General features: G+C 39.0%; 1 protein-coding gene across 3 annotated transcripts in view; it reads left to right on the top strand.

The window, feature by feature from the left end:
* The window catches only part of RPS6KC1 (ribosomal protein S6 kinase C1), an 82650-nt gene that overhangs the window by 29739 nt on the left and 40047 nt on the right, over nt 1–12864 (top strand). For all 3 annotated transcript variants that reach the window (XM_065746530.1, XM_065746441.1, XM_065746607.1), the window contains exon 8: nt 6274–6392. In XM_065746530.1, coding sequence (XP_065602602.1) covers nt 6274–6392 — 119 coding nt within the window. The remainder of the gene's footprint in view (nt 1–6273; nt 6393–12864) is intronic.

The raw sequence follows: 12864 nt of genomic DNA, 5'->3' as shown, positions 1-12864 counted from the left end.
TCTTCTGTGGAAATATACACATCCTGGTCAAGCAGCTGGTTAGTTAGGGAATGCACTGATCGTGGTGGGGAGTGGTTTGGTGGAAGTCAGATGTAGTAGAAGAAATATCTAGAATTCCTGGGTGGGTATTATTATGCTGTGATTTACTAAGTGTGTGATGTTGTATATGTTAACGGTGAGTAATGTGCAGTGCTGTTTTTGTTTGTTACTGTCCTGTAAGATAAGCATCCATCCTGGAAGACTAGTTAATGACCAGAGCATGTTTGAGAGCACTTAGCATCCATGATGTGTTCTGTTAGTACCCGAGATTATCTGGGGGGGGGGGAGGGGAAGGGACAGACTTCTCCATGGTCCTAATCAGAGAACCGTTTGAGTTGGAAGGGACCTTTAGAGGCTTTAAAGACTAAATGGCCTGCAAGGAATGGAGACACCTTCAACTCAATCAGGTGTTCACATCCTCCCCCCCAGCCTGACCATGGACGTCTCCAGGGACAAGGCATCCATCACCTCTTGGTATCTACCAGGTATTTTTATTTTTCACTTTGTGTTTATAAGGTATAACCCCCTCTCCATAGCTTATTTTTCCTGACATCTGAACATAAGACATTCACCTATGTGAGAGTATCACAGAAGATCTGATACCTGAGAAAAAACAGCTAACTCACCTGAACACCTAATGCTTCACCATTAAATTAGCTGATCATTCAAAGGTATGTGCTTTTCTGAGCAAGAAAGCTGCTTGTAATATTCGTGGCTTCCCAGATGGTACCGCAGGGCGTGTATTCGGTGGAAACTTTGCTTCTCTGTATTTTGCATTCAGATCAATGGTCTATAGGAAAGCAAGCCTGCAAGTCACAGATGAACTTGGTGGCACAATTATTCTGATATTTGTGGTTTTCCTCTATCGAACCCTCAAGATCATTTGAATGTTGTTAGGAACGTCTGTTTTTGTAAATATATTATAGCTGAGTTGTCCTTAGAAATAAAAATTAAAGAACAAATTTTAATTCGTTGGCTGCAGTCCTAATGTCCTGGCTACTGTTAGTTTGGTCAGCGGGTGGCCCGGACAGCCTTTCCAATGCCAATTTTCATTTTAAGATATTTTTATTTCTTTGAAATAGGCAAAGCCTTTGGAAAATGAGGGAGCAGCCTGCTTGTGCTTGTGTAGATGAAGGCTTATATGTGCAACAAAGTAGCTGTAGAGTTTTTATATTCTGTTTGCAGTAATAGTAAACAGAGCATCTAAAATAACCACTTGCACATTGCAACAAACACATCATCATTTGCTTAAAAAGAGTTATAATTACAGTTGACGAAGCATGGACACCATAAAAAATGCATTAGTTTGGCTTGACACATTAATTACCTGTTTTTGCAGATGTTTTTATATATTGTTGTGTGAACAGTTTACAAAATAATTACAGGAAAGTCATATGGAAAATAAACTAAGTGGGTGGTTTCTCGCCTTAATATTTTCATTCATGTGAATCTGTGTGAGGCACAGCTGCTCCGCAGCAAATGCAGAGGGAGAGAGGGGGAAAGAGATGAGGAATCTTGAGGGGGTTTTTTATTCAGGTCTCTGTGATCAGCATCGCTACACTTTATATTGTGCTTCAGCGGTGTAGTTTTTAAACATGTAAAATGACATTGCTGATTTAATCCCAGTGATCAGGAGCGGGGAGAAGCTTTGATCCTGATCAGATGAAACATAAATCTTCTAGTATCTAGGAAAATAAATGAAAAATCAATATTATTTTAAGCAGGATGATCTTTTATGAGCAGTTGTAAAGATTCATCAAAGGCTTTGACACAGTTTAAACATTTCCTGTTTGCTGCCATTTAAAGAAAAACGCCTTTCAAGTTATAAAATTGTAATTAAAGGGAGATACCTCTTTAGAGTATCGTAGGCTAACCACAGAATGAAAATAGGAACTCCATGTGTTCACACAGTGTTAAAATCAAAAGGTCTTCACTGGAAATAAATTGTTGATTCTTTGAAGAACACACATTTGTTTCACTTAAATATATAACAAAATGCAATATTACCATTTTGGAAAAGGATGCATAGTCTGTCTCACAGCTGAAGCATCCATCAGAGACAGGGAATTTTTCTAGCATTGTGTTTTAATGCTCTGTTTGATTTTAAGTGAAGCATTGAGTAACTGGAAATCTGGCACAAGTGGTGAAGATTATTTTTAGTTTAATGAGACTCTTATCACCTTGTGCTAAGACTTTTAAAGTAATATTTTCCTTACTCTTTTATAATTCATTTCCTATATTTCTTTACAAATTTCTGTGGAGTATTGACTGGCTAAATGGGTAATTGCATTGGAATGCAGCTTTTTTTTCCTTTCCACTTGCTTCATCAAACTAACATAAATAAAAATCCTGCTCCTATAAATCCAGTACTCCCACTCAAACATTCACCTTATTACAGTATTCCTTGGGATGGAACTGATAATGATCTCGATCATGAATAAAGTACAAGAGCTTGTTGAGTTTGTGAATCTGCATCCTCTTTTATAGCTGAAGATTTTAATGACTGAACAGTTCGTAAATGTTTTTTAACAAATTAGTCAGGAAGGAAAACTAGAAGGAAAACTGAAATTAATGTCTTGTGAAAGTAGGGAGAACAAAGACAGCTCTAAGGGGACAGCCTATCTTGTTTGCGTTAATTACTGTAAAATTACTGAAGCATTGCAAAAAGGCAGTAAACATCCAAACTAAATACACATAACTAACAATTAAGCAGTAAGCTTGACTTTTATGATAGCCTTAGACACTAGCCTAGCAGTTTTCTACCAGTTTGTTTGAAGAAAATGCTGGCTGAAGAGTTTAATGTTGCCATGTGGATGATTTGTTTTCCCTGAGCAGTTACCACTTGTGTGTGTCTTTGAGAATGCTGATGATCACTAGTGGTCATAACAAAGTTTTCGGTGCTCTGCCATTAAAGATGAATGCAGAGTGTTAGTCATATTTCAAGAAATAGCAACACTTAAAAACATTTAAAAACAAACCAACCTCTGTGCATCTATTCCATGCTGATACAGCCAAACCCAAGCTCAAACAATTGAGTTTTATTTTTATTCTTTTCTAGATGGGAATAATACTGATAGTGTGATATAAGGGAATTTCACCAGAGGAGTCTGATGTAAGATGAGCTGGACCTGAGTTTGATCTCTCTTTAGAATGAGGAATTAAATCAGAAATTAGTGCATATCCATAACATTGTAACCTAGAAGTGCACTGAATTTCTGACTGTCCAGCTTCCTCCTAAACCACATGCAGTCCAAGATATCTATGGAGAAAAGCTCTATATCTCTGTCCAGTGAGTTAACAATCACTTTTCCACCCTGCTGGGAGATGGATAATAATAGTTACAATAGATGACTTTCAGCAGAGCATGGAGTAGAACGTAAGTCTCTTCTGCTCTATTCTTGATAGAGTCTGTGTGGCAGTTCTGCACATTTTGGTAGTTGGTAGTCATGACATAAAAGTGAGGAGGAATCTTTAATTTAACAAGGTCAAAATGATTGGCAGAACAAAATTTGATAAAGACCCTCTGCTTTGTTCACTCTCTTGGTCAGAGCATTATTTAAAGCAGGAACGATGATTCTATCTGGAGAACAGATGATTCAACTCTGTGGCCTCCAGCACAGGAAGGACATGGAACTGTTAAAGTGGGTCCAGAGGAGGCCTGAAGATGATGAGAGGGCTGGATCACCTCTCCTATGCAGTCAGGCTGAGAGATCTATGATTGTTCAGACTGGAGAAGAAAAGGCTCTGGGGAGATGTTATAGCAGCCTTCCAATACCTGCGGGGAAGATGAGGAAAAACTCTTTATCAAAGGACAACGGCTAATGTCTTTAAACTCAAAGAGGATAGATTTAGATGAGATACAAAAAGGAAATTCTTTACTGAGCAGGTGGTGAGGCACTGGAGCAGGTTGCCCAGAGAAGGTGTGGGTGCCCTATCACTGGAGATGTTCAGAGCCAGGTTGGATAGGGCCCTGGGCAGTCTGGTGAGAGGTGACCCTGTCCATTGCAGAGGGATGGGAACTGGATAGACTTTTTAAAGGTTCTTTCCAATCCAAACCATTCTTGTAATTCTTCTTGTGTGGGACACAGGGAAAATAACAACTTGAAGTTTCTATGCAGAGGAATTCTCCACGAGCTTTCTGAAGAAATAGCTTTTCATTATCATTTTCCATATTGAAAATGTTTTGACAAAATCGAGCAGTTGGACAACCTTCTCATTCTTTATTAAGGAGTCAGATGCTAAAGCTAACCAGGTCTATCCAGCTGAAGGTTCAGAGTAACTCCTGCTACCCTGACATTCTGGAGATCAGTATAGGTAGCTCACCTCTCCTTGGGGTCTTTCCAATTGTGCTATTGAGTGCAAATTTCTGAGAAGCTTATGAATGTGTCTGCATACTCTGTATGCACATGGCTGGCCACAAACAGATGCAGACAGAGGACGTTCCCTTTATAGGCATCTACATAACTGCAGACAAAGCGAACATCTCAATTTCTTTTGTACTATTGCTGTTCTGGGAAAGGCTCACTGGGCAGGTTTCTTTGGTAGCTGGGCCCAGGCCTGTGGATGAGCTCTCAGACAACTTGTCTAGTAGTCTTGTGTGAGGGCTGGTAATGCATCATATGCACAGCTTGCAACGAGCACACACGTGCAGAAAATGAGGAAAAATAGAGTTGATTGAGAAGGTAAAACAAACAATGGTGAGGTACAGGATCTCAGTCAGTTGCATTGACCCAGCAGCCTTCTTACACACGATCAACTGATGTAATTCCCATCCCTATTTTCTCATGCTTGTCCCCTGGGACCCTATCTTGTCCCCTCACCTTTAATCCTGACCCTAAACATCTTACAGTGAGACTTAAACGTTCCCACAATCCTTCCTATAAAACATTCCATATTAAGCTTTCACTCAGTAACTTCTTCCTTGGTCTCCCTCAGACATCCTGTAATAATTTTGCTCTTTTTTATGAGACTTGTTTGTAATAACCTACAATAATCTGGTTCCTTTCTTATCAGTCACCAAGTTTCTGGTTGAACTTCTTCAAGGTTACACTTGGTGGGCATGTCGAATGGCCCATTGATCGCTTTCTTGTGAGTTCTAGTCTTTGTTATTCTCTGCTATCTGCTGTTTGTCAGGGTTTGTGTGTTTGCATGTTTAATTTATTGCCTCTCCTGTTCCTTGCCTTGTCTTTTATCTTGAGTAGCTGTTAGATAACCTTGCAGTTCCTTGCCCTGTTTCAGGATCAGTTGGTGAAAGGTGCTGACTTGCACCTGGTGTTTCTGAAGCCTTCCATAACTGAGGCTGCGTTTATGCAAGTCTTGGACAACACCAGTTATGGCTGAAAGTAACTGTTGTGGATAAATTAAATTTGTGCTGTTACTCTGGGAACTTCCAGGACAGCCATTTCAGTATTTCAGTAGCCACAGTATTTTCATTTTTCTGCTAGAGCAATTATGGTGCAAAGTCTTTTTCTCTTTGCTTGATAGTTGATTTCTTTCTTTTTTTTTCTTTGAATTAAAAATCAAGTCTCTTGTAACAATAACACTGCTTGTGATGAGAGTTCCTGAACATAAGGGTTTAGAGTGAACATAGATTTTGTGCAGTACCACAGGAATTTCACCTCTTGCATGAGTTTGGATAGGTTCGGCATAATACGATGGATATTCAGCCATCTGGAAGTTGAAATAGTTTATATAAGTGTTTTTTCCTTTCTTGTTGCATCACCCCAAGCCAACAGCAAAGGAGCAGCAAGCATCAGAACGTTGTGAGCAAGAGTTCTTGACATCTCTCGTGTTGTTGTCTGACTACTGATAGCATTTCTGTGTTCTCTTTATACTTAAGGAATCCCATGTTAGAAACATAGGGGGAAAGAACAACTCCAAACATTTCTCTGTTGTTTCTTTGTAAGCTCTTACCTTGTTTTCTGTAATTGAGATTTTGGGGGTACAGTGTTCAGATTGGTGGTTTGTTTCAGTTTGAGGTACAATAGGAACATCTACCGAACACAGAAGAGTTAGGGAAGAATTTTTATTTACCTTATCCTATTACAAGGTTTAAATTTTTTTTTGGCAGAACTCTGATATCATAGTACTTGCATTTTATGAGATGCATATTTGTAGTTTTGATTATTAATAACCTAAAGTAAATAAAAAAGGTAGAATCAAAGCAGTCATGTGCTTTGATTATTTAGCACCTCTCTCTGTGTAGAAAAAATAACCTTCTTTTTTTCCTTTGAGGTGAATCAAGTCCAACTCGTCGAGAAGCTGTGAAAAGAAAGACTGCAGAATACCTTATGCGAGCTGAAAAAATTTCCAGTCTCTACCATAAATCCTCTGAAGATTCATCTGTTTCTATGGTAGGCTTTATTTCTATTATTATTTTTTTTAATTTGGTATAATTCAGTTGTTCTGTTGTGTAGCAAAGCATATTCAAGCTTGAGGGTCAAAACCTTTGGAATTCATCTCTTTCAGGAGGAATATTTACATATTACATTTCTGTTAAGTTGCTCTTATTTTCTGATTCTTGTTGGTTTCATTTCATTATAGGTAGTGCTTGATTTAGCACACTTCCCTTCTGCTCCACAGTTGATGAGGTGGACATTTTAATCATGCTACAGAATTTCAAATTATAGCAAAAGAACCTGGAAGTCACTGCCGGAACATTTCATTTGACTTTTCAGTGAAAATATTACTGACTTCTGGATGGAGCAGACAGTCTGTTGGTTTCTTTAGCCTAGTACATATGGATATATCACAACTGAGTTAAGCTTGTGGAGCTGGGGGGGGGGGGGGGATGAGGGATGGTTAGAAATAAAATGGTTAGAAAAAAAATACTTAATTGAGCTGATGTTCTTTTTGCTTTCTTTAGATGTCTCTCCTGGTTGTTCTTGAGTGATCAGTAGCTTCTTTATTGGTGTGGAGTTTCAGGAGTAATTCCTACTGTCTTAAGCAGAAACACTCTTATCTGTACTTGTACAGAAGATAAACAAAGCTTGTTCCAAGACAGCCTCATAAATTTCTACTTTGCCCTTCCCCAACCATTTCCATCAGGACTTAGCTATTCTTACTTTAGAGCTTTACTACACTTATATGAAATTGCATGTAAGTGACCGCTCTGTTGTTGTAAATACGAAATTTACCAACTTCCCATCTCTACATTTGTATCAATTCAGGACCAAAAGCACAGATTATTGCTCCATAGGCTTCACAGATACAAAAATAGCTGTAGGGAGACTACAGCTGCTAAAATGTGAAGAATTATAAAAATCTTATTGCATAATAAGTAAATTTAAAAAGCAAAACCAGTGATTTTTAAAGGGTAACTTTTTCTGTTGAGAGCCCTCAAGTACAGTTTTTTTTTTGAGGATGTTCCAAATGAGATACATTTTGTGAGATTTGGAGTCTTGCTGCTGCTGTGAATTGTACTTTGAACAATTTAGTATTTTGGACTGATATGAACTCCTACTAGGTAGTCTTTCTTTGGGTCAGACACCCCTGAAAGTGGGGAAGAATCTATATTGAATGGAAATCTCAGTATGTTTGGAAACTAAAGAACGAGGAAAAAAAATCACCAAGAACAACCTATTTTTACCCTTTTATAAGTTTAAAAACTAATTGCAGTTGGAAAGGAGGAAGAAATAGGTTGCATTTTGTATGTGGCCTTGGGAAATATTTCCTCTTATGCTGTACTGAATAGGACAAATATCTTCCTTGCAGATCCAAAAGAAAGTTAAACTAATTGAGATAAGACAAAAGAAAAAAAAAAAAGTAATGAGACTAGAAAGTTAGTCTTGAAACTTCAAGTTGACAAGCTAGGGCAAATCTGAATTTTCTACTGTTCTTTTTATGATAAAAAATGTTTTTCTACGCTGTGGCTTTGTCTTCTTTATGGAACTGTTTTTCCATTGTATTTTAGTTCCATTTATTTGCTTCTCTTCATAACACCCAAGCCTGACTTTTGTCTTAGAGCTTTTGTAATTTTCTTGCATCAAGGGCAGAAAATGCTGTTGGGTCATGATGGTTGTGGTGGAGAACAGCTTGTCTCTGAGTTCATAGCTGAAAATTAATTGGAAGAAGGACTTCCCTAAGTTGTAATTTGAAGATGAAGAATTGGCATGTTCTTTACTTTGGATTTCAGGACAGGAAATAATCTTAATAAAAGAAGAATGCAACTCTCCCTGCATAGTGTTTGCACATCAGACCTGAATTCTTTCACTTTAATTGCTACTCATCCTTCTTAGTCCCCAAGGTAGAGTTTTTTGTTTTTTGGTATGGGTGTGAATTATTCCATCCCATGCAGGCACTGATAAAGTGTAGTGAAATGACCAGCATCTGACTACAGAGTGATTCGTGGGAGATGTTCACTCGTGGAAAGATGCAGATGTTTTGCACGTGTCTCCTGTAGAAATTAAATCTATAGTGCAGAAGATTAGCATACGCGTTCCTTGTAATTAGTTTCTGAACTGCCCTAAGCATGCCTTTGGTCGTGTTGGGTCAAGGCTGCTTTGTGTCTGGTAGCATCTCCTACTCTCCTACTGTTGAAAGTCTGACTGATATAATCTCTCATTCAAATGCTTAGACAGGATGCCTATGCAGACGTTTAAATAAGACTGTACAAATCCTTATTTGCCCACTTGGATCAGCAAAGAGGTCTTATCTCTTCGTTCTTGCTAGAGTAATGCTCAAGTGTTTGTGAGAACCATTGCTTTAGAGTATATATGATGCCTTTATTAGAAGCATGGCCAAGTTTTGTCACACCTCCAGGTGTAGCAGACTCCTGGAAGAGCCTGTGTCTGTATTATGGTGGGCAAGGTGCATTTCTGGCAAGGGAAATGTGATTTGGTGCAGGGAACTTCATGGGATGTGAGAGTGAAACTTTCAGCACCTTGGAGGAAGAGGCTTGGCTAGATAGCAAAAGTAAATATTGGAGACTGTGTTTCTATTTACCACCTGATGTTAAGAGGCAGAACTACTTTGACGCTCATGACTAGTTTAGGCAGTCTTGTGTTTCTGTTATGCCCTTACAAGAACAGGGTGAGCACCTTCAAAAGTAGGCTCACCTGGCCATCGTAGATGTGACATTTTGCTTCTTTTCATCCACCAGGCCAGATGAATGTCCAGCAAGGAAAGAGGTGAACTCTGAATGTGGGTTTAGTTATTGTCTTGCACATCTCTGCTTCTCGTGACTACCAAAATCATTCAGGCGTATGCTGAGCCATATGAATCAGTCTCAAAAGGTTCTGTGTTACAAACATAACCCAAGCCATGCATTTACCATCTGAACACCAAGTGGCAGTGAGGCAGAGGAGCTTCTCCTGGGGCCCTGTGCAGAAGAAGCAAGCCATGGCCTGAAATGCCATACTCTTGCCTCATTGAAGACCACATTTCTGCAGAGGCAAAGGCCTGGTGTTTCAGAACTGCAAAGAAAAAGATTATCTTTGATGCCATGGAAACCAAAGAACAATATTAATAGTTTGCTACTTGTCTTGCCTCAGCAAAAAGCCAACAGTGTAGCCCTCAAGGATAGCATCCTTAGCAACCACCCTGCTGCTGGCAAGTCTAAGTGGTGAGGAGAGAAACACAAGAGGATGTGTTTGAAGAACTCTTGGCACTGTTGAAAAATGTTACAAGCAGAGGGCTTAAGGGTGGATAGAGGATTTCTTAAGGCTGAGAAGCAGCACAGGGAACTGATGCAACTGTGACTGACCATGAACTGGGAACTCACTTGACAGGGTATTGTAAACATTGAGAAAAGCCTTGCTGTGATCTGTAGGAGTGGGAGATGTGGAGGCACCTTCTGAAGATTATAAACAGGCATGCAGACCTTATAGAAAAACATGCTTCAGCAAACACTTTTGTGCTCTTCCTCAGTACAGCAGGAGAGCCTCAAGGGCCTTCTTGACTACAAATACTCGAGAACACTGGCAACAGCAGGCCATTTTGCAGGTTCTCAAGCTTTGTTTTTCTCTTAGTTATGAGTAGCAGGCTTTGGGGGGGGGCACCTCCAAGCATTAGAGAGTGTGTCACAACAGCCTTTGAATTGCATTGCGCTGATCACTAGAAAGCTTCAGCCTAGCATAGCTGTCAACTGTGAGGCCCAGCACAAATATACATACAGGCTATGGTCTTTTTTACTCTTTGAAACTATTTCTAGTTCCACATATGGCATTTATTTTATATTTGGAATTGTCCTTTTTTGTACAGTTATGAAGGCTGTTGTCCTCTAGAATGTCAGATATTTTCAATTTTTAAAGTAGTTTAATATTGGGTATCACAGACAAATCCAACGCCTAAACAGGAAAAGTATTCTTCATTCTTTGCAGTTTTCATAAGATAGTGTACTTCTTAAAATTCTCATTAAATGTGCATAAAAACTCCATAAAATGTAATGAAAATTCATTGCTTTAGTTCTATGTAATGCAAGTTTAACATAAAATAGAAACTCAGTCTCAAGGCTTTCCAGATCATTCTGAATTCCAGTCAGCTGCTGATTCCAGATGTACATGACCACAATTGTGTCTCAGCTTCACAGAAGATACAGTTTTAAATTGGTTGTCACTGAGGGCCTTTGGAAGCACACCTTATCTTAAGTCTCTGTTCAGATGCATGGAGAGATGCAATGTGTTTTTCACTTGGTGCAGAATCAGGATGCTGTGTTGGACCAGGAGAGTTTCTTAACCATCATGTGGAGCCAACAGAATCTCCTTCAAAATGAAGACTCTCTTTGCTAAAGTGAAGGCTTTGGCCATGCTCTGAGGGATGGTGACTGAAGTCATCAAACACTGACCTCTGCATGGTGAGGGGAGATCTCATTTTGATGCGCAGCTCGAAGCTGAGTTCTGCACTGATGTTTGTGCAAGTGCTTTTTTTAATCCTGAAATCACTGTGGTGACTGCTGTCAAAGGTTGCAGAATCAGCAGTAGAATTATCTCCCATCAAATGGTGTTTGTGTCACCAGGCTAGGGATAGAACTCATGCCTTCAGTGAGGTTAACACAAGAGGTTCTTGTAAAGGCCAACAGTGATGCTGAAGTTAAGACAAGAGCTGCGCTTCATTGTGTAGGTTCCAAAGCTAGAGCCTTTTCAAGGCACATGGTAGCCACAGATTGCTACGACTTTGAAATGGCCAGCATCACAATCACATTATCATTTTCCACTTGAAGTTAGCGCAGGCTTACCAAGAAGTGATGATGGGAAAGGAAATGCAAGACTTGGGAAGCTGATCCCTAGTCAGGTAACCTCAGCTGGCTTCTGTTGTGAAGCTCAGAGTGCAGTCTGGAAATGATTTCCAAGTACATAAGGCTTAACAGCAGGAGAGAAGGTCCTAGAGTACCTGAGCAGTATGCTGAACATTTGGACAGGTTGCTGAAGTTATTCAGATAGTTCTATGGGTATAGATAGTCTGACACTTTCTTTAGAATATAAATGCCTTATTTCTAAAGGCAAATTAAATCTTTGACTTTTTGTTAGCCCCTTTCCTTTTTTTTTTATAAATTTTTTCTTTATTCCTCTAGTTTTGACGAGCAAGCTGTCCTTTAGTTATTTTTTTTATTGCTGGCAAGAGGCTGAGCTTGGGTTTTTCGCTCTATTCAGAGGAACAGACATATAATTCTTAATTGCTTTTAGTTCTGGAAATTGAGTATTTGGAGCTTTCTCTCACAACAGAATGCAATGCCTTTCCATCTCAGCTACTAGACATAGCAATGGTGAAACCAAACCACTTTAAAGAGCAAAGGAAAAAAAAAACAACCTGAAACTTGTAGAAATAGAAAAGCTACTGGAAACAGTACAGACGTGAATATGATTGTTAATCACTTTAAAGAAGCAACTATGGAATGCACATATGGAGAACAGTGTGTGTGTACTATTAGTGACTGTGCCATCTTTGGTGATATTTTAAAGAAGAACCTTAGAATATGTACTGTTTTATTCCAGGCTCTTTGGACATGGAGGATGAAGAAGTCCAATTCTGTAGCCCTGATAGACGACTGTTAACTTCCGTGGGAATGTATGAACTTAATTCGTGGTTGAAATGTTGTGCATAAGAGAAAGAGAAAGCATAATTATGGAGGTTATAAAAAAGTAAAAGCTTGTAAACGGAAATGGAGATCATTATAGTAGTCCTGAGAATTTGGAAATATTTCCTTTCATTAAACGTATTCCTTAGAATGCTTTTGCAGTTGTGGCATGAATAAACTGCGTTAGCAGAATTCTGTTTCAAAATATCTATTGTGTTCATAGAGAAAAATCACACACACTTAAAATACAGTCAGAAATAATAATAAAAAATAAAGTCAGAATAAGAAAGCTCCCATGACCTTCTAGTAGCTTATTAGCATGTGGGACTTAAGTCTGGAGAAAAAAACCTCATGCAGAATACTCATACTAAAAGCTTTAGTGATTTGCCGAACCTGGGCTGTTTTCTTCTCAGTGCCATTGGTACTCTTACTCAGCAGTATCTACATGACAAGAAAAATTACAAGAGCCAGTCAGTTAAATGAAGATAAACAATAAACTCTTTTAAACAACGAGCCCAGTAGATGGACAAAAAGTGAAGTGCACCTTTGGAATGTGTTCCATGCTTTTGGAACGTGTGTTTTTGATCCTTTCTGTTGAATTTTCCAGGCAATGCTAAAATAGGAGCTGCTTTGGGAAAATAATTTGGAAGGAAATAAGGTGATTGACAGTGTAAAGGGAAACTGATTTTGGGGAGAAATATGAGGAAGTCCTCTGGACCTTGAGAATAGCACAGTGAATATATTGGAGGGCAAACACAAAGTGGGGAGGAAATGGAATTACTTGGCTTAGTGTCTCCAGTTTTTCTACAAGT

This window comes from Cyrtonyx montezumae, unplaced genomic scaffold (assembly GCF_038088225.1).
Source record: "Cyrtonyx montezumae isolate F1298 unplaced genomic scaffold, pur_monq_1.0 scaffold_0, whole genome shotgun sequence".
NCBI classification, from domain to species: Eukaryota; Metazoa; Chordata; class Aves; order Galliformes; family Odontophoridae; genus Cyrtonyx; species Cyrtonyx montezumae.
This window is presented reverse-complemented; position numbering and strand designations above follow the sequence as displayed.